At 40.4% G+C, this 20,456-nt stretch overlaps 1 protein-coding gene across 5 annotated transcripts; it reads left to right on the top strand.

Moving 5' to 3' along the window:
* Positions 1–910: 910 nt before the first annotated feature.
* pals1b (protein associated with LIN7 1, MAGUK p55 family member b) lies at positions 911–20,050 on the top strand. Of its 5 annotated transcripts, XM_084377806.1 has the most exons (15): positions 911–1,131; positions 2,443–2,498; positions 5,517–5,991; positions 7,765–7,973; positions 11,567–11,644; positions 13,358–13,477; positions 14,319–14,480; positions 14,827–14,904; positions 15,000–15,183; positions 16,385–16,453; positions 16,628–16,699; positions 17,316–17,477; positions 17,651–17,853; positions 18,125–18,235; positions 19,061–20,050. In XM_084377806.1, exons 3-15 carry the CDS (start codon positions 5,664–5,666, stop codon positions 19,235–19,237), a joined length of 1,953 nt encoding a protein of 650 aa, XP_084233932.1. In that variant the 5' UTR covers positions 911–1,131; positions 2,443–2,498; positions 5,517–5,663; the 3' UTR covers positions 19,238–20,050. The 5 variants fall into 5 exon arrangements, with proteins under 5 accessions (XP_084233932.1, XP_084233933.1, XP_084233931.1 ...); XM_084377807.1 differs by lacking the exon at positions 2,443–2,498 and having other exon boundaries at positions 13,370–13,477; XM_084377805.1 differs by lacking the exon at positions 2,443–2,498.
* Positions 20,051–20,456: the final 406 nt, after the last annotated feature.

Genomic DNA, 20,456 nt, shown 5'->3' with positions numbered 1-20,456 from the left:
CAGTTCCAACATTTCAAACCTGATTGACCCCAAATAAAAGTAGCCTAAGTCAAATCATATAAATAGGAGTGACGAAAGCCAAAGAGCACAAAATAACAAGGAAATCTATTCGAAAAGGAAGGACCAAGATAAAGATAGAGATATATAGAAAAATGTGCATAAATCACAGTAAAGGAGGGAGTATTGCCATTCCACTTGCAAGAGTGCATGTGATATTTATCCCAAAGAGTCACAAGATTAACAGTATCAGAAATGTTTGCATCCAAGTCCATAAAATGAATTATATCAATGTAAGTAAATGAAGGTGTATAATAAATGGTCAATGGTTTCAGCCTCTGATGAACAAAGAATGCAAGATTGCTCTTCAAATTTAAATCTCTGGTGTAGAAATTCACTAATTTTATTAATCTTCATTAATCTTCAATCTTTGTTGACTGATTTTTTTTTATGTCTAAACAAACTAAATAAACAACCTCTCTTCATTTTCATGACTGAATAAACTGTACAAACAAACTGACCTTAAAGTTCAACACAATTTCATACTGTTTTACATTGTTTATATGTGGCGGACCCTGCCACCTTTCTAGCTTCAAACAGTGTTCTGGGGGCCTTATTTTCCTCTGAGAACAGCTTGTTTGTTCAGTTACGGAAAAAATTGGAGTTTGTATTATCATCTTAAATTCTGACTTTGAATTTCTTCTCCAAAACTACATAGTGCCCCTTTAAAAATCCTGTACAGAGCATGAGTTAATGTCTCCAAAGATTTCTCATTATTTTCATATATGTTCATTACTTTGTCACTGCATTTGTATCCATATGTCTCAACTGTATTATCATGTGAGATGACTTCAGTACGTGTCCGGCAGAGAGGGGGCGCTGAAGAGCCGCAGTGTTGCCAGGGAGACGTCTCACAACACCAGGCGCAGTTTCGCAGCAATGGCCACAAGTGTCCCGACTGTGCCTGGACAAAAGTCAGTCGAGCAGCTGAACGCGGTCCTGTGAGGACCGTGTGAGACCCTGTGCTACTTCTGACCGTCCGTGTGTGATTAAAACACACATTTTCAGAGCGTTGGATTGTAAAGGAAAAAACGCTTCCAGCCTAAACCTATTCATCTTGCTATCTTTAAAGTGGTGAGTACACGCAGTCTGTTATGGGACAGCTACCGTTAAGCTACGCAGTTAGCGGTACAAGGCTAATAAGCTAATTCCCATGCTATTGTTAACGTGACGTTAAGTTCTACTTCACCCCGTAAAATAAAAAATACTGTTTTTCTAAGTGTGTTTATAAAGTCTACATGTCTGTTTTGGCAAGTTGCTCAGAATAGAGAAGTTATTTCCACACAATAGTAAACGTTCGCGTTAAATCCTCCGTGTGACTCATTGAAATACGTCTATCTTAGCTAGCTTAAAGTTACCTTAAGATAAGCCAGCAACTGATAGTTTTAAACCACAAAACTATGACTAATGTATGAGAATATTTTCCATTTTCACCCTATAGGTACATGAATTCATGTGGTTAATTATAGCCAGAGATGTGGTGGTGAAGGAAATTCAGTTTACCCATCATTTAAGTGACTTTCAGTGACTATAAGGTTATCTTTATAACAAATTCAAAATGGTGGAGATTGGTAAGAGACGGATAACAAATTACAACTACTCTTTGAGCTGTTATTTGTCTGAGCAAATTAGGGATAAGAGTTGGGAAAGAAATCACCTGTTAGGACATGTAACTATTCCAATGAAAACGCAGGGATTGGTATGTTATTAACCCTTAGATGTAAGTATGCTAGTTTAGGGCTTGTGCCTGTCACAGTTAACTATAGTAACTGATCTGTTGGGGTATTGTTTAATAAGTGTTTTGAAATACCACTGGTGTATCTGTGAGGAAGCGTTTCCCATATCTTTCAACAATATGTCATGTTGTTTTCAACGTATATCACATAACTAAACAGTGCTGTTGCTGTAGCCTTGTTTTGCATACAAGGCAGCACTGCTATCAATGGAGGCTTCTCTATCTACCACTATTTTGACTAGAGCCCTACTGATGCATCTGCTGGCTGATATTATAGGCAGATATTGGCCCACACAGATGTATTGTATTGCTGTATATGTTGCCCAATATGAAGATATGAAAACTTTTTTTTAAAGTGGCTACAATGCAGAAAAAGATGCTTCAGATAATTTCTTATAATTTAATTTTCCATTGACATTTACTCTCAGTTCCCTGGTGTCATTTGAGACAAAGTTTATTGTTAAGCTCTAAAATATCTCATAATTGTTGGATTTATTGTACATCAGAGTGGTGAGGGTGAAAGGTTTGTACATCAGGAGGACAGGGCGTGTCAGGACAAGATGGTACTAAGTTCTGAAAGAGTAATCTAGGCTCTAGTGTAGTCCATTTTGTAATTTGAACTCTACTGAGATCCCTTTTGTTTGTCTTAGTTTTTACCTGTTCTCCCGGGGTATGTGATGCCAAATCCACCTCATTCCATTATTTTGTAAGTATTTTGTTTATTATTTTTGGCCTTTTAGTGCCCCCTCACCCCATTCAGTGTAGTGTCTGACCGCTTCATCAGTAGGCCAGTATTATCCACCGATATAGCCCTAACTAAGCTTTATTAGTTTCTGCATTTATGATGTCTGATATGGGCCACTACGAACACTTTTTTTTTAGAGATTATGACCTAGATAGAGAGGCTTGGGGTAATTTCTAATGATTAAATTCCCAGTGATGTTTACTGTTTGAGTGCACTGTAATTTCTGACAATTAAGGTTATTTTTCTACTGTAAAATATACACCCTCTGATAACCGCGTTAACCCCCAGTTTTGGTCAGGCTCCCCCAGTTTGGTCTCAATTAGATATATGGATATCTAATTCACAGCACCAACTGTTCGAATTGCCACTTTTATGTATGTCTTGGTGGGTGTGTGCACTTCCATTCATTCCCAATCTTCCGTCCAGGTCCCTCTGTCCCTTCCCTGCATCCCTCCCAGTGCTGTGGTGGCCACTGAGCCAGAGTAGGGCATGAGATCCCAAGCTTAATTAAGCCCACAGGAACAGATGGCCCGCTGGCAGTCTCTGCTGTTTGTCAGCCGTACTCCGCCACTCTAAACGTAGCTAAATGCTTCCGCACGGGAGGGGTTTGGGAGCTTGGACCAAGAGCTGGAGGGATAGACCTGCCAGACGTAATTAGCTGTGGGAAGTAGGTAGAAGAGGGGGAGGGCTGCCTGCCATGAAGTAGTAGGTGACATGTGTGTATGACTGACTATATGACATGAGCCTCATAGGTAACTCTTAGGGACAAAGCCATGTTTATCCTTTGGCACATGGGGGTTTCTCTCAGTGCTACAGAAAGGTGTCTTTAACTGTTAAGTAGTAATGAGGGCAGTTTAGCATGTAAGTCTGTTTCGCAATTGTGGTTCCAGGAAATATGAATACAGGTGTGTCAAAAGCTGGCAATGTATTAAGCAATAGGAGGTTGGCAGAAAGAGAACCCTAACTAAGCCACTGCATGGTATTTAAACTCAAGCTAATGTCATTATGTGAAAGATAAAAGTGTGTGTATCACTGGTCAAAGCAAACATCTCCCATACTACCAAATTTGCTAATCCAGATTAATGCATGTAACACCCTTAAAATAGATCAGTCCCAACAATGGCAATTCAGGTAGTAGCAGTTATGTGTCTGGCATCACATTTAAATGTAGTATCTTCATTTAGGTGTCCATACATAGGCTACAGATGGATGTTTTGATTAAGCTGTTGATGAGGACAGGTAAGTTGGGGACAGGTGTACCCAAGCAAATGGCTGGATGAGGCTGAACTGAAGGGATTTCAGGTGACTAAGGCCAGAGAGCTTTCAGTATCAAGAGTTAGATTAGCAGTACGTTAGATGAGAGGAGGTAGGAGCAAATGTTGGCCCTGATCAACAGGTAGTTAAGAAGAAATGTTTATTAGTAAAATACATACAAATCGATGGGAAAATTATAGAACTTTTACATGTTGAGGAATTGTGTCATCTCAAGGCTGTTGAAAGAGCGCACATTAAATAAGAGGTTAACATGGCAGGAAGAGTTACCACTGTCAAACTATTCAATTAAATGGACCATGACAGAGTTAGTGAGGGTGAGAATACAAACAAGATACTTTTCCTGAAATTAAGACTTTACAGATCCACTGGAGGGAAATTCACATGTAGCAGCAGTACATGATATAATGACTAAGTTGTCCCAATACCAGAATTTAAAACTTTACAATATCACTATAATGAATATCTTGGCAAAAATAACACAAGGCACAGAAGAAGTCAATGAACATCCACCGACACGTTTGTCACGAGAATGGCACTGAGTAGCGTGCATGCTCCCTCTAAGGCCCAAAGGTCCCCTTTAATTCAATCAAGCCTAATCCAATGTCAAACTCGATCGCCCTGTGTCACCCTAAATTTTAAACCAACCATAACTGCTTAACCATAATTTAAGATCAAGATCTAGGATCTGCATCAAGTTGTACTCAGTAATAGATACCAGCCACCGTAACATGCAAGATCCATGTATTATTCCCTGAGAAATTAACAAAAATGTTGAAAAATCTCACAGTGTTAAAGAAAGTGAGAAAAATTCCTGGATCTGCTCCTTTATCTAGATCTGCACCAAAAGTTAATAGGTCTATTCCAGGCTGAGACCCATCCTCCATCCAAGTTTCGTGGAAATCCATTGAGTAAATTTTGTGTAATCCTGACAACCAACAAAAAAACATCACGGGTGAACACATAACCTCCTTGGCAGAGATATTAATGTTACTGTCTGTTCAGTTTTGGGTTGAAAATCTAATTGTATGTCTTTTTTTAATAGCTTTTGTAAAATAGGCTATAAAAAGTAGAAAGAAATAAAACATTTTAAGCAAACATTTAAACAAAAACTACAGTATTTAAATTAGAACTATAGAAATCAGTTGTGTAATTGCATATCTGCAAACAATGAGTTGTGTCAGGACTTTTAAATTGTGGTAAAATTATGTCAATATTTAAATTGACAGATGAGAGTCTGGAGCTTTAATAAAGATGATAATTTTCTCTGATAGCCTTTTGTAGATACAATCAACATAAAGTACATATTTAAGAGGATAAATTAATCCAGTTTCACCTTTCAGCACTCCTGAAGTATAACAAGAAGGGAATGTGTTGGCAACCAAGGATCAAGAGTTCTCCAGTATCTTTAGTATCATCAATTAAGCAATCAATCACTGTCAGACTGGCAGCCAAACTGGTGCATATCTGAGCTGACAATGAAATCCTTTATTTCCTGTTTATGGCTTTCTAAGGATGCGATAAAAGGTCAACAAGGGAAATTATTTTTTTTAACCATTTCTAAATTGTGTTTACAGTAATTTTTTCTGTGTATTCTTCTAAAAAATGTGTAGTATTTTCAAAAGAATGCTTGACTTTGTTTAACACTTATTTAAAGTAAAGTAAAAAAATAACAAGGAAAACCCATTTTGACTCTCTGTATTTCAGGATGACAGATTCCAGGAAGAACCTAAGGATTACATCCTCCTCTGGCGTGCTATGGCCTCTGATTTGAGCAGCGCTGGTGCCTCCTAACACCCAAGCAGATCTCAGTAAATTCTGGGGTGGGTTGAGCTGTACTCTGCTACAGCAGGGATGATCACGTCCCACATGAACGGTTATGTGCAAGAGGCCTCTGGTCAGGCCAAGAGCCACAGAGAGAGGGCAGTGGACTGTCCGGGGGAGGAAAGTAGCCTTGTCAAATCTCCACACTGCAGTGCCCACATGGAGCGGATCCAGCACTACCAGGAGGAGCTGAGGAAGAGGAGAGAGGAGGATGGCAGGGGGAAGCACGACATCGACCCAAACGCTTCACTGAGGCTCAAGAAGTTGTCGCAGAACCCTAAGGTTGGAATTGACAATCCCACCTTTGAGGGGAAGGAAAAGGCCAGCAAAGACACAAGCTCCCAGGATCCTGTAGTCGGTGAGTTGAAAGGAGGAGGGAGTGAGGGTTACGAAGTCTTTATAGAGGTCAGAGAGGGTAGACGGAGGAAAGAGGGTTACAAAGGAGGAGGATTTCAGACCTCCGAGAAGAATAGAGAATTGTGAGGTTGGAAAAAAAAATCTGTGAAAACAAAAGTAGCCAAAACAATGAGGAGGCAGAGCAGAGGGCAGTGGGAGTGGAGGGGGTGATGTTATTTAGGCGCTGTCCACCATTTCCACTGGTTAATGTCTCTGTCCTAAAGCTGGAATGAAGAGCAAAGAGCCCATCAGTGGCCACAATAACATAAAATAATTTCTGATTAATTATATTGATGATACAAAGGGTTAGTGCATGTCTAGTACATACAGTGGTACACCATTTATAATATTGTTTGAACTATTTCATTTTGTGTGTAGAAAGAAATTGATTACACATTTTTGCTTTAAGTTTAAGAGGATGGGCTCATTACATTTCTTCAGTTTCAAACCAATTTCAGTCACTTAGAACACATACGTTTGATTTATTGCAGTGAATGTCTATACACTGTATAGCAAATGACATAAGACGTCGTAAATACAGTGATGCGTGATAAAGAAATGTTTACAGTTGGTCTGAATGTGTCTGGGCAGCTTCCCTGACTTGACTTTGTGACCCTGCTGTGTTGGGTCAAACTGGGCCTCTCAACTATGAAATCTGCTAGTATCAGTCTCATACATACTTGTACAATACATTGCTGCCCAGTTTAAGTTGTTACAGGAAAATAATTCCTGTAAAATGTATCCATTCTGTCTGCCATGATACTTTTCCAGTGTAAACAATTTAAACACTGCAGCAGCCTGGCTGACTTTAATAGAAATTAAGACTCACAGGCACTAGAAAATTCTAGAAATCCACTGCAGAGACCCACAGTTCTTTTTCCAAATATCACTGGAGGACAAAAATCTCTCCAACAAAGACAAGAATGTCAGAAATACAAGTTTTCATAGATATTTTATTAATGATAATCTGTTTAGCAGATACAGTATTTATTAGGGATGAACTGATTGTGAAATTCTCAACCAGTGAGGAAGTTCAAAATAAAGATTTTGGCCGATAGCCAATGTTGATACCAATGGGTTTTTTTTGTTGTCATTATCAAAAAAATAACTGAACTGTGTTGAAGTCCTTCAGCCCTTCTTTACAAAAGTCACTGCTTCAGAAAACATTTTGGCCTGCTATACAAATACCTACTCAGTGATAACAATTTAAAAAAATTCAGTACACTAACGCAAAATTGATGTAACAGATTAGATAAACATCGGCTACAGTCATTGTTTAATGCCATCTTCCAACATCTGTCAACATTGGCCGATACCTAGTATTATGATGAGGTGTGGTGCCACCCCTGCTCTTAAGACACAGACCTCATAATACTAGGATACTAGGTATCGGCCTAGTATTGAGGTAAAGTCTGTGTGACTCAATTGCCTAAGTCCAGTCTCTCTACTATCAACATGTTTACGGCTCAGTCATGAAATCATGACAAGTCCTTCATTAACATCCTAAATATGGATTTCCACATAATATATGAAGTGACTTTCTTAGAGTTACCATAGGTCACCCATAACTTGTTGCATATTACAATACATGCTTTCATTTTATCTTCCATGTGCCTTGTGCCTTGGACATACAAAATAAACCCATCAGACAAATGACAAGCACAAATTAACTGTAAATGACTCAAGATTTCCTGACTTCCATCATCTGACTCACTGTCTTCTGCCTCTCCCGCAGAACTGGAAGAGTTGGTGCAGGCCCTGAAGTGGGCGCAGCACTGCCTGTCGGATACACAGAGCCAGCAGGATGTGGAGCTGATAATGCAGCTCCTTGCCAGGGAGGACTTCAGGAATGCCTACACCATTTACAGCTCTGTAACCCAGCAGAAGAGCAGAGTCAGTCCCAACTCACCGCTCACGGTACAAGCACAGGATCTCTGCCAGGAGGTACGCAGAATCATCATTTTGAATCAACTTGTTACAGCTGAAAACAAACATTGTGGGGAAGCTCTTTGACTTTGCTGCAGTAGGAAAAGTGATGGAAAAGTGATGGAAATTTAGCTCAGTGGTTTCGGTGTCCAGCTCCAAGAGAAACTTAATCAAGGAAAATAGACTCACTTGTACCCAGAATGATAAATAGCTGACTTTAATTTTTAGACATTTTTAACCATGCCACATACCCAAATCCGCACCTCATGAGACAGGCATTGGTCTCCACAGAGGAGGCAGTTTGTGCAAACAAGCGCTTAGATTGTACTGGCCAATTTGTGGTTTTGGACCTTGTTAAGCTTCTGTTTAGAGGCAAGTACCTCTGCGAGTAAAGCATCTGAACAAGCTCAATGAAGCATAAAAAATCTTTGCTCGAGGTGATGATTAATTCAACAAAGCTGCCCAAAAGAAAGCCGTGCCAGTCTGGATAATTATGAAAATGTAAATTGTCTGGTTAACAAGGTGAGTGAAAACAAAAATGAGGGATTTGTTGGATCCAGGCCATGCATGAAAATTTAGTTAAAAGAGGTAGAAGGTCGAAGATTTAAAATCGGACAAGGAAGGAAAAGGAAGAAGGTGTGAACCAAAGGTAAATACTTGGTTGAGTATTCCACTGGTTTGATTTGATGTCCTTATTCGCCCACTGTTGTTTCCTCTTTATATGACTGTTGACAGCCCTGTTTTCTGCGCTCCAGTACAGAAAGTGACAGAAAACAAGAAACCACCTTCCTGTTCAGGTTTAAGTCAGTGGAAACGTGCCACACCTGACTTCCTTGTTGACAAAACACAAGCCAGTTTGTCTCCACTGAAGCAAAGCAACAGTAATTGACTCGTGTCCTCGCAGAGCCAAGCGAATGCAGTCTGTCACACAGAGCTGGGTCCCTGTGAAAAGACAGAAATTGTGATATGGTTTGCTATGAATTAGGTAGAAGCTCTATACAACAATGACAGACTACACCCACAATAGGCACTTCATTAGGATTAGTGTCAACTTTTGATAGGTGCAACATGGCAAAATGTAATGCAGGCTTTTCAGCGCACTTATACTGGTGCAGTGTGATTTTTAGCTGATGGCTAGATGTGTACGAGTCGGCCTTGTTTTGCAGAAACATGCTGCTATGAGCTGTGTAGAGTTCACTCAAAGGACACAAAATAGCACTGCTACAAAATTGCTATTCCAGTCTTGACAGGAGTGTTTTGAAGATAGAGGGCCCAGCTGAGATGATCTATTTTTCTTCACACACACACAACACGTTCTCTCCTTGCGTACAGTAATTCAGCGTGTGCGCTCACCCAGCTCCTGGAGCTCTTAACAACACGTAATAGTTTGAGCTGCAGTGTGTCTAAGTGGCTGTGCTGTGTGACACTCAGATTGGCTGTTGGGTAAACTAATCTCCCAGCAGCCCTCGGTGCAGCACACTGCAGGAAGGAGGCCAGGATCTGGGCAGCCAGAAAAAGAAACTCCAGCAGCTTACAGCAGCGTGGGCCGAGGTGCAGCGCTGCTGGGGGAGGGTGGGGGGACATGCGTCACCTTGTTAGTGAGAGCTTCGATTAGTGTACTGGATGAACTAAGCTGCAAACAGGAGATGAAGAGGCAGAGAGACAGAGTAACAGGATACCAAAAGGTCTGCTGTCATGATTCAGTACACAGTCCAAGCCACAAACAATAACATCTTCCCACCAGATGACAACACAAGAACCACATGATTCAAAATAGAAGCACGTAACAGAGAGGAGAAAAGGAAGGAAGGAATAAAAATTGAGCAGAGTGGAAAGTCTGAAAAGCCATGGAAGAGAAGTGTAATGTGTTGTAGCAGAGAGGTGCTTTCCAAGTTTATGCTTGTTGAATACAACATTGAGGAATGAAAAAAATCCTGTTGTGGATTTTAGTTTATTTTATTGTGTAACAGCAAGAACTTAACAAGCTGCTTTACAGCAGAGTGGACATGGAGACATTTTCTGTCTGGAATGTGAAACCCTGCTAAGAGTTACTAGTTTGTAGCCAAGTACAAACCTGAGTCCAAAAAAAGTTAGGACACTGTGTAAAACATAAACAAAACAGAGTGTGATAATTTGCTAATCCTTTTCATCATATATTCAATTAAAGAACAGTACAAAGACAATCTATTTTTAAAATTTTAGCTCATCAACTTCATCGATTTTTGTAAATATATGGTTTTTCAGAATTTGATGGCAGCATCACATTTCAAACAAGTTGGGATAGGGGCAGCAAAAGACTGGGAATGTTGTGTAATGCTCAAAAAACACAGGTTAAATGGTAACAGGCGATAGTAACGTGATTGGGTATGAAAGGATGGGGCGAGATTCACCATTTTGCGAAACACATGATTGTATAAAGGACATTACTACATGGGCTCATGAACACTTCATGTCAATTTTATTTTAATAGTTCAAAATCACATTGCCTCAGTGGGCTTTACAATCTGTGTGTACAACACTCTCTGTCCTTAGACCCTCAACTAAGGAAAAACTCACAGACAGACAGAAAAATGTTGTTGATAAATGTTGTTTGTCTGTAGATGATCACATTCTGTTTTTATTTTCATTTTACACAGAGTCTCAGCTTACTTGTTTGTTTTTATTTATCTGGCAACTCTGAAAATCCAAACTCTTTCATCATGCAGTTGAGTCATTATTAAACTAACAAGACAACATGGTTCTCTGGAATACATGAAAGGGTTAGGAGACGAATAGTTTAGTGTCTCGGCTTCGTGTAGATATTTGTGCAGCCCTAACTTTAGGGAAAGTGGAAATGTCAGTGAAATATTAAACACATTGTCGTGAAAAAGGTTATGTAGACCAATGAAGGGTAACAAGAAAAGTAAGATTAATGGATGGTTTGCATGAATTGTCGAACATGTATTTTGAGTAGAAAGCAATGCACACAATCATAAGATATTTTCGATGTGAGAGTGCTAACAGAAAGGTCATCATCGTCAGCCACTCATGAGATTTCTGAATGTCTTGTGTTTGGTATATCTCAGAACAGATGTGATGTGTAAAAAGATGACAGTCAGCCCTGAGGTTAGAGCTAAGATATGGGTCACTGAGTCACCAAGATCCAAAGAATGCATCGTCTGGAGAGCATTCATGTATTCATCAAATGTCATTCTGCTTTACAGATGGTAATGTATGATTGGACATTTTGGAGATGTGAGGACATTACTTACAGCTGGGTTATACATTTTCACACAGTCTCTCCTGAAAGACATTCTCAGTGTTACACCAGGTTGGTCACATGAGAGGTGACAGAAAAACAGCTAGCCAGTCACAGTGTGTAAAGTGCGTGTGAATGCTGAATTGACGGTTGCACGGAAAGTTACAAAAATGCCGCCTCCTCAATTTCAGTGCAGGTTGTGGGGTTCCCGAAGCAATTCAACCAGCTCTGACGCTAAAATCTGACTTAAATCATCAATTTTAAGAAAAATGATACAACTTGGAATCAAAAGATTAGAGATCCTTTGATCATAGTTGTGATTATATCTAAACATTACCTCAACATAGATCTATGTGTCTGTGTTTCTGCTCAGGTGCAGAAGATTCTCCAGTCCAGCCAACAGAAGGAGGGTTTGGAGCTGCAGGCTCTGCTCACCAATCCTCATCTGCAGGTCAGATGTCGGCTCGCCAGCTTGCAATATTATTATTAAAAAAAAAACAGCTGAGCCTTATAGACAAACTCATTTATTTAGTCGATATGCTGATAATTGGAGAACTGGAAATATAATTAGTGTTGTACAGACTTATTCTAATTGGATAATTGTTCAAATATTAGCAGGTTTCAGCTCCTTAAATGTGAGGATTTGTTGATTTTCCTCCCTTTTTTTAAGGAGTTTTTTTTGAGATGAGCATTTTTCACATTTCGTTTCTTTTTTTTAACTTTTTATAGACTAAACGCTTAACCCGCTAAACTCAAAAATAATCGGTAGATTAATCAATAATGAAAAATAATGGTTAGTTGCAGCCTTCATAAGGATACTGCGGGGCACTGCCAAGGCTGTTGTTGGTACAGCTGACTGACTGGACAATGAAGATGTCCCTCTTTAACACACGCTCCATCATTATGGAAACGATTAGACATCTCAGGTACAGGCAGGCCACTTCTCTGCTGTGTGCAGAGTGTTATTATAAAAAAACCTTGCACACTTGATTTTGGTTACCTTTGTGTCTATTTAGTGGGACATCTGTTTAGCATTTGGTGTGTCAACATGAAAAGCATCAAACAGATATTCAAATTGCTTTGCTTTGAAGTGTCTCGAGCTGACGACGCTCTCCATTTGTCAGTTCAAGCTTCAGTGATTCTTCAGTAGAAAAAACTGTAACCACATTATCAGACTGTCATCGTCCATTAGAGAGGCAGCAAGGTGAGAAAAGACCTCAGGTGGAAGACTCGGCTGTGATTTTATGGTTGAGGGTCCCGACCTGATCCTTCACTGTGAGAATTACCAATTCTCCCATTGCCCTGTTAACCCCTCCACTGACCTGGATCCATGTAGCCAGCAGGGGCAGTATGATGTGATGCTAGCCTTGCCTTGTGGCACTGAAAGTGGAACAGATTATGTTGGTTTCTCTGCAGGGAGCAGAGGATCACATGAGTCACCCTGTAGTCTGTACAGGTAAACAACCTCATACCCTATACTAATGAAGACAGGTGCATGTGTGAGAGGAATAGGGTCCCCTCAAGTCCACTTGTCTCCCTTTCACCGTTTTCTAGGACATGAGCAGGGTAGCCAAAGGTGTTTGATGATTGATGGTGGTGGATCTCGGCTCCTAAACGCTGGGGGAGATTAAGACGGATTGTGCGTACGCCAAAGCTTAGCCTGGCCTCCGCTCTCTCCGGTCCCCTCTGCTGCCGGATAGAGAAACTAATTTGGACCGACGGTTATTAATTGTGGGGTACAGAGCGCCTGTCACATTAAATGAAGTGAGGGAGCAATCTGTGTTTTATTTCTAGCTTAGAGGTGGGCTTGCTGACTGGTCTTGTTATAAAAGACGTTGGCCGTTGGTAGGCTTCTTGTAGCAGGTGCATGTTTGACTTTTTTTTTTATAGTTACTTTTCTTTCTTTCTTTTTTTTTATCAGTTTGACAAGTACAGAGTACAAATATATGTGTATCATGTTGTAAACAATGCTATTCACTTATGGTCATTTTATTTCCACACCAGCCATAGTAGTTCCAACACATCTATACGGACACAATCAGAAGCCATTCATGCTTTCTCACGCTGCCTTCTTCTTTATTTTCTGTCTATTGTGTGTTCGTAAAATGTCTATGTGTGTACTGTCTGTCTCTATGTGTGTCTCTATGTTTGTTTTATGTGGCAGGCACTGATGCAGGTCCATGACAGTGTGGCGGTGCAGGAAATTGCAGAGGAAAATGTGACCCAGTATGTTGGAGAGACAGTTAAACTGGTGCGGCTGGAAAAGGCCCGCGACACTCCACTGGTGAGACGGCATCTATTAATGACTACTATTACCTTCTTCCTCTTATTGCTGTGTGCATACATCTCTGTATTTTTTCAGCTTGTGAATGTTGTACTTCATCATAACTGCTCTTGTGAGAAGCCACTCGGAGAGACAAGGCAGTGAGAAACAAGTAAATACAGTTGGCACTGTATATAAATACAGTACAGTGAAATTTGAAAAATATCCACACAGCAGTCAAATTCACAACAGCAAAGAACAAAGATGAACCATTAAGACCTAGATAGATCTGAAGCACCCATGTTATTTATTGTAGGTTTTATGTTTATTGTGTCCAGTAAAAAAAGAAAAAGCCTCTACTTTCCTCTCTCACCATGTTCCCCTACTCACATTTATCATGTGGGTGTGTCAGTGTCAGTGTACCCACAAACCAACAGGGCAGAAAAATGCCTGTCAGTGTGAGCTCCAGGCCCATTTGAAACCATTGGCACTGACACAGTGACTGCCTATACATGCACAAAATACTCCGGTTTTTCCCTTATTCTAAAAAAAGACAATATTCCTGCTGAAAATTAATCGTAAAATGCTACATTTGGAAAAAAGGCCTCATACAGAATATCCGGACAGGATATGCTGTATTGTCATATTCAGCATAGTGGTGGAAAGATAGTGTGCATGTAAATGTAGTGAATGATGTTCACTGTATGAGACACGCTCCTTTGCATTCAAACTGTTGCCTCTTCTCCTTGTATCTGTCGGTTCACTGTCATTTTAGGGAATATTATGAGTTTTAAGCGTAGCATGAGTTATCCAATGTCCTGTCATCTACAATAAATGAGCTGTGGGTGTTTCTGGCCTTCAGGGTGCGACGGTACGTAACGACATGGACAGTGTGGTGGTGAGTCGTGTGGTGAAAGGTGGAGCAGCAGAGAGTAGCGGCCTTCTGAGCGAGGGAGATGAGATCCTGGAGATCAACGGGATTTCCATCCGGGGGAAACACGTCAATGAAGTCCACGACTTACTGGTGAGGACCAGTGGTCTTCTATGATCCTCCATAGCTGGTGATGTTGTGTTTCATTCACGCTCAACAACAAAATTAAGATGTTGAGTTGTGGACACTTAATATATACATTAATTTTAAGAGATCACAGTTATCTTAACAGAAAGATTTTCCTTTTCATGTGCCAATTTAAATGTGATTTAACATAAATACATATTCTGAAAGTGTAATATACAACCAACTGCATAGCAATGAAACCCTGCTAAACGTCTGGGGCCCTGTGTAAATACAGTCGGTATAAGGTATTGTTTTATGGAAATGTGATCTCTGTCATGTTTAATTCATTACATTCCATCTTATTTTCCGTCAGCAACAAATGCACGGCACTCTGACCTTCCTCCTCATCCCGAGCTCTCAGATTAAACCTGCCCCACACAGACAGACTGTGGTAAGTCTCTAATGATGTGGGTGTGTGTGCGTGCGTGGGATCGCCTGTCTGCATGCATGTCATGCCAACCTTGACAGTGTAAACCCTGTCCTCAGATGCACGTACGGGCTTACTTTGATTACGACCCCTCGGATGACCCCTTTGTGCCATGTCGGGAGCTGGGCCTGTCCTTCCAGAAGGGAGACATCCTCCACGTCATCAGCCAGGATGACCCCAACTGGTGGCAGGCCTACAGGGACGGCGATGAAGACAACCAGCCCCTGGCTGGACTCATTCCAGGTAGGGACCAGAGCAGAGCCTGAATATCAATATGTAGTTTATTGCTTCACAAGGGCAGATAACTGCAAGGACAAACTGCTACGAATACTAAAAATCAAAAAGATTCATATCCTGTTATTATATGTGTATGCGCTTTGTAGTATCACCTTCTTTATTTTAACATAACAAATGGAAAATCTAACTACAGCACACGCATGCTAATGTATATTTCATCACACCAGTCTTACATATGCTTTTTGCATTTTGCCTATTTGGTATTTTAACAACCTGTGCAGTGCAGTCAGCTGAAAAATAGAGAGAGGAGCAACAAAGAGTTGCATGCAAATGAGGGTCTTTGACATTGTATTGAGAATAAACGTCTGAGATCAGGTCTTCCTTTCAGCTCAAGGTCACTTGGTTAATAAAGCAGTTATTCCATCAGCAAGTGCAAATAAAATACAAGACAGAAATGTGCAAATACGTGATAATTCTGTATCAATTTAAATACATTGGTTGAAATTGTGCTGCCATTTCACACATTTAGATCAAAATAAAAAATCTAAATGTAATCTTGCCAGAATATATAAGAAAAAACACAGCACAAGTTCACAGCCTGTCGTACACATAAGATCCACATCTGCATGATAGTTACTCAGATCTTTTAAACCTGTGTAAATGACATTAAAAAATCCAAATGTCTCAGTACCTCTAAAAAGATATTGATCAGAAAAACGCATGAAACGCACATAAATTAAACTGTGATACCTGCTTATTAATAATGAATAAACTTAACATCACTTCTCATGATACATTGCCCAGTTGATTATTAATTCCATCCCTAGTCGTACGTGGGAATGCAGTCACAGTAAAATACTTAAAAGTTGTCTGTGACTAATAACCTACCCGGCACTTCCATCCTGGCATGAAACACCACCCATCTGGCATGTCAGAGCAGATTAAAACAGACACCTAAGAATTATTTGTGATTACTCTCTGACCTTGGCCTGTTGTGGCTGGAAGAAAATGAGGTTAAGCACTGAAAATGGAAAGCGGCCATCTTTATGCCTGTTCCTCGACACGTCTGGAAAGTTTAATCCATTAAAACTTACATTTTTAAACACACTGGGCTTCTCAAGTTTAAAATGCACTGCACTTGACCTGTGTATCTATATTTACAGTGCTGGATAGCTGATCTGTTTCTCTTTGCTCTCCTCTTTTTCAGGGAAAAGCTTCCAGCAGCAGAGGGAGACCTTGAAGAAAACTATAACAGACAGGAGTCGAGAGCACCAAGGTGAGCTTAACATGTGCAACACACACTATGTGGTGAGAAAATACAAGATGTAATTTGCAAACTCAAACATTTTGCATCCACACTGACTCATTTAAATAGAATTTGTGGCATCCAGTTGGTTGTAACAAAGTGAAATGATAAAGCAAACATTTTTTTGACTTGTCGTTTCTGCAGGGAAGCATTGGTATCCAAAGAAAAGCAAGAAACAAAGGAAGAAGAGCATGTCTAACATGAGCAAAAATACTGGTAAGACTACTTTTACTCTTTTTGTGTCTCTTCAGAGGCTTAACGGTTTGACTTTGCGTGATTGAGAACGTGCACCCTCCTCTTCAACAGTCAAGAAGTTAAGAAGCTACACCTTTAACCCGCAAAACTCCAGTTGTCGCTTCTCATTTGCCACCAGAGAAAGAGTGCTTGTGTGCTGGGCAGCTTCCAAGTGTCCACACTTTGTCACACGTTAGCTGGACCTGACACGTCTTGTCGTTTTCAGCAGCAGGCTGTCCAGACTCGGTGTGTCACAGGTCAGATTAGTCCCGTCTTCACAGACAGGATCAACAGGTGCCCAGCAGGTGCCTAAATGGCTTGAAGGGGCCTTTGGTGTTATTTGTTCACACATAGAAACACGTATACACTCAGACATACACCCTGCTCAGTGTCCAGCAGTAAAAGAGTGTGATTTTACATTGTTAAAAAAGACAGTGTGCCCACAAAAACAGAAATAATGCGATAGTTGGGGTTCATTTCCACCTTCCAAGAGAGGTGGAAGGTCAGCGTTGGTTACAGAACAGCAGGTGAGGAGCTAAAAAGGATTTGGTATGTTGGTCAGGGATGTTTCATTAACCACTCTCGACTGTCTCTTCAGACTACGATGACATTCTGACCTATGAGGAGATGTCGCTCTATCACCAGCCGGCCAGTCGTAAACGCCCCATCGCTCTGATTGGTCCGACAAACAGCGGTCATGATGAGCTGCGTCGGAGGCTATTGTCCATCGAACCGGAAAAGTTTGCCGTCGCCGTCCCACGTAAGTCAAAACGTGGAGACACTGCAGTATCAAGTATTCATCAACAATTCATGATTTAACACACATGACCTAACTGTGACTGCACAAAACTGACCACTTAAAAAGGACTCGCTGTGGTTTTTTGATTGAGTTTTCATACTAAGTCAAATTAATTGTCTTTTTTCATGGGTCAGACACAACCAGAAACTCAAGGATACATGAGCGGAACGGGCGCGAGTACCACTTTATCAGTCGGTCTGCCTTTGAAGCCGACTTAGCGGGCGGGAAGTTCATCGAGTCCGGGGAATATGAGAAGAACATGTACGGCACCAGCACCGACTCGGTTCGACATGTCATCAACTCTGGGCGTATCTGTTTGCTCAGCCTCCACACCAGGGTAAGACTCTGAGTGCAACATTGTTTCTGTCTAACATGTTAATTACAAGCCCACATCATCCCTCTGCCTTGATTTTAACCATTGTGGCTTGGCAGGAACATAATTACACATTTTCATATCCTGAACAAAATAGAAACAGTTTTTTTTTTTGTTGTTGAAGACAGCATAGTAGTGCTTGGTTTTGTATATTTTCAGTCCTGGTTTTCTTCTTTGTTCTGGTTTTTTCCTTTCGTTTCATATATTCGTATCTCCCTGTTCTTCCCCTCGTCAGTCACTGCAGGTATTGAGGTCGTCCAACCTCAAGCCCTATGTCATCTTCATCGCTCCTCCTTCTCAGGAACGACTACGCACTCTGCTGGCCACAGAGGGGAAGACACCAAAGGTACCCACAGTACAGTGTTCAAGTTAATATGCACATTGTACATTACTTTACATTTATTTATTTTTATTTTGCTTTTTTTCATTTAGAGGATAGTTTGCAAGACATTAACATAATGGATTGAAACCTTCCTTCACATTATCCTTTTTTCTTTTTGTTAAAACAATATGTATCCTGAAAAATCTTCTGTAACTATTAACATCCTGGAAAAAGCGTTATATTGGGAAAAAAACATGTTGGGAGGGAGTCCAATAAGTTATATTATTTAAAAAAACAATTGGGTAGGTGACCAAACAAACCTACTCTTAGACAGCAAAACTGCGTGTGAGATTATTTAAAGGAGAAAACAAATTAAACACAACGACCAAGGATCTATAAACTAATAGCTATTATCTATTATGTCTACCTCACCTTTATCTAGCTGAAGCTTTTATCCAAAGCGACTTACCGTCAATCCAGCTATGTGGAAACAACCCAAAACTTGCAAGAATCATGCAACCACATCAACTTTACATTCATTAAGAAATAAATAGGAGATTGCCATTGACATTTGAAACACTATAGTTTGGAACTCATGCATGAAGTTATTTTCATAACAAAGACAACATCTTAAAGAATAAGTTAAGAAAAAGGTTTTATAGTCCACAAAACATTGCTGGAGCTTCACAGCAAAACAGCAAACAGCATTGCAAACAACTGAAGTAGACGGGAACTTGAAACATAAAATGGTTCTGTACAGCTTGTAGATTTATGCCCATTAGTCATTTTAAAAGACTCATTACCCTCTCACTGTTTTTAAGGCTTAATGTCTCGTTTGTGTTTGCACAGCCTGAAGATCTGAAGGAAGTTATCGAAAAGGCCCGCGAGATGGAGCACACTTTCGGCCACTTCTTCGACGCGACCATCGTGAACATGGATCCGGACCCGGCTTTCCACGAGCTGCGCAGGCTGATAGACAAGCTAGACACTGAGCCACAGTGGGTGCCCACCTCCTGGCTGTGCTAGAGGTCACAGGGTCCAACCACAGGGAGCCTCAGGGTAGGAGGAGGTAAACAAAAGAGCAACTATGAATGCTCCTGGTTGGCGACTGAAAGAATGCAGGATGGACAGTGCTGATTGTCACTGGATTTTCACTTGCACATTCTCCTCGTTTGTAGAGGAGGTGATCTTTACCACGTGTTGCAGGGATGGACTGAAGTTTCTTACATTTCTTTTTGTTGATGTGTTTACGTGTGTCTTTTTCTGTTTTTTTGTTTTTTTTCTGTTCAGTTTTATGCAAAGTCATTTATCAAACAAATAGAAATATTTCTATCCTATTCTTCATAGTTATTTATAATTGTAAATACATATTTTCTAGACAAAAAGGATATTTTATTGTTACATTTTGTGTAAGTGTGATAAACCAAACGGTACACTCAACTGAGAGTGTTAATGTCACAACTATAAAATGACTTCCTGATAAAGCAAACCGATCTGAAGCACTTGTGCTGAAAGTGACTGCAGTGTAACGTCTTCCGGTCAGAAACACAGAAGAACAATCTGCTGTAACCTGCACAGTTTTGGAGTACTTCCTCTACACTAGTGTCAGTATTATTTATGTAGTTTCATGTCTCATTTACGCTGTGATAGGAAACCTCAAATCTAAAGTATTGTCTCTAGCTGGTTGTAATTGCTATCAGTATATCATGCAGCCAAGTACTGCTGAGATCAATTCACTTAGTGTAACTCCAACAAATACTGTATGCTTTCCTTGCAGGGTACTTATTAAAAGCACAATTCTGGAGAAATGTTAATAAAAACCCATACATATGTGAACAAGTGATGTAAATCCTGAATGCATTGATTTCACCTTGTAATCTTATGATAGAGCACATCATTTTAAGTCAGTTGGTAATATTTGTGTTGCAACACAAATGTGCTCTAAGGCTGGAACGCACCAAAAATTTGAGTACAATATAAAATATGATTTAATGTGAAGAAATGACACTTTTGACATAATGATGTCTACTGAAGTTAGCATGCTAAGCAGCTAGCCTTATCCCAACCCGGCCCAAAGCTGCTGTGCTAGTGGTGTAAACACCGACACTCCCCTGGTGCCCCAGGCTCCCAATTCGGACCACTAGATGCACAGCTAACCGAGCTAGCAAGCTTACAGCAGCTCCAGTAAGCAGCAATTAGCAGTAACTCTTGCGATATGCTGCCCCATGTTTGGTGGCCAATTCTT

The sequence above is a fragment of the Pagrus pagrus genome (assembly GCF_965226575.1).
Source record: "Pagrus pagrus genome assembly, chromosome: 16".
Lineage (NCBI taxonomy): Eukaryota > Metazoa > Chordata > Actinopteri > Spariformes > Sparidae > Pagrus > Pagrus pagrus.
This window is presented reverse-complemented; position numbering and strand designations above follow the sequence as displayed.